Source organism: Stegastes partitus, unplaced genomic scaffold, assembly GCF_000690725.1.
Source record: "Stegastes partitus isolate 25-593 unplaced genomic scaffold, Stegastes_partitus-1.0.2 Scaffold4727, whole genome shotgun sequence".
Classification (NCBI taxonomy): domain Eukaryota; kingdom Metazoa; phylum Chordata; class Actinopteri; family Pomacentridae; genus Stegastes; species Stegastes partitus.
In genome coordinates this window covers 1-1,383 of record NW_007582458.1, presented here as the reverse complement: position 1 = coordinate 1,383, position 1,383 = coordinate 1, and the positions used below count along the sequence as shown (strand labels likewise).

Below are 1,383 nucleotides of genomic sequence, written 5' to 3'. Positions count from 1 at the left end.
GCCGCACCGATCCGCTAGGATCACTGGGCGAATCTTGTCCACGCCTGGTGCTTTGCCACCAAGGAGCAGCCTTCGATAGCCTTCACCACCAGGGGACGGTACGCCAGGACGCCCGCTCCTGCCTACCACCTGATGTGCATGGCACCCGACCAGAATCTTCTTCTGCCCTGTGGGTGGTGGGCCCTCTGGGCAGCAGCCCCGTGTTAATTCTTCGGGCGGTGCCCGACCGAGCCCCACGGGGCCCCAAGGCTCGGCCACCAGACGCTCTCCCTCGAGCTCCCCCCGAGGCCTGGCTCCAAGAGGGGGCCCTGGTCTCCCAGGTCCAGGCGAGGTGGCGGCTTTCCATCATAAAAAAATGTTTTGGTTTACAGTTTAATTATATCTTGAAACCGACAAATTCAGTTCAGGTTGATATCGACAATTGGAATATCGCAAGATACAGAGTTTGAATTTTCCCATTGAATAGTTTGAGACACAGTTTAGAAAGAAACGAGATATGAACAATGAGTCACCGATAATGTGTGCATTGATTAGAAAAGAGGAGACGTGATTAGTAGTTAAAAATAACTTGTACATAAACTTGCATCGATCAGGAGGAGCCCAGTATACAGTTTGTTGCAATAATGAGAATTTGAGCTAAATTAATATGTGGTGCTTCCATTGCTGCTGATTTATTTGTCTTGTGGTGAAACAAGGATGGAATCAGTGATAAAGAGACAAAAGAGAGGCGTGATGCTGACTTACATCTAATGTTCCTTTAAACTTTTTATGTGCCTGAAGGCGGTGACAAAAAAAAATTCAACAAAACAAGATGATTGAACAATGTTGGAGAGTTCAGTAATGTCATGATAAAAAACAAATAAATATTCATTATAGTATCCAAAACTCAAAGAAAAATAAGTTCTTTAACAAGAAAATCCAGATGTCACTAATGTCACACTGCTGTCTGACATCTGTGGAGGTTTTTGTGCAGCTGCTTCACTGTCTTCAGTCACTGTGTCTCTTCGAGCACAGAAGTAAACAGCAGAATCTTCAGCTGTCAGACTCTTGATCTGCAGGTACTGAGTGCTGCTGGACACATCTTCAGTCATGAGGAAACGATTTTGGAAGGCGCTGGCATAGCTGGCAGCGTTATTGCCTGTGTTCATCCTCCCAATCCACTCCAGAGCTTCTCCTGGTCTCTGTCGTATCCAGTGGATATAGTAGCTGGTCATGCTATAACCAGATGTGATACATGACATCTTGACTGTCTCTCCAGGTCTTTTCAGCTCAGATGGAGACTGGTCCAGTCTGATCTCACTCCAGACTCCTGTCAGCAAGGAAACCATGATCATCATCCATCAAACTGGTACATCACTTTATGGATATTTTACAAAAAAAAAC

At 45.6% G+C, this 1,383-nt stretch overlaps 1 gene segment (V, D, J or C); it reads right to left on the bottom strand.

Moving 5' to 3' along the window:
* Positions 1–740: 740 nt before the first annotated feature.
* LOC103376409 (Ig heavy chain V region 23-like) lies at positions 741–1,328 on the bottom strand. The segment is given in 1 exon segment: positions 741–1,328. A coding segment is annotated over 1 exon segment (423 nt).
* Positions 1,329–1,383: the final 55 nt, after the last annotated feature.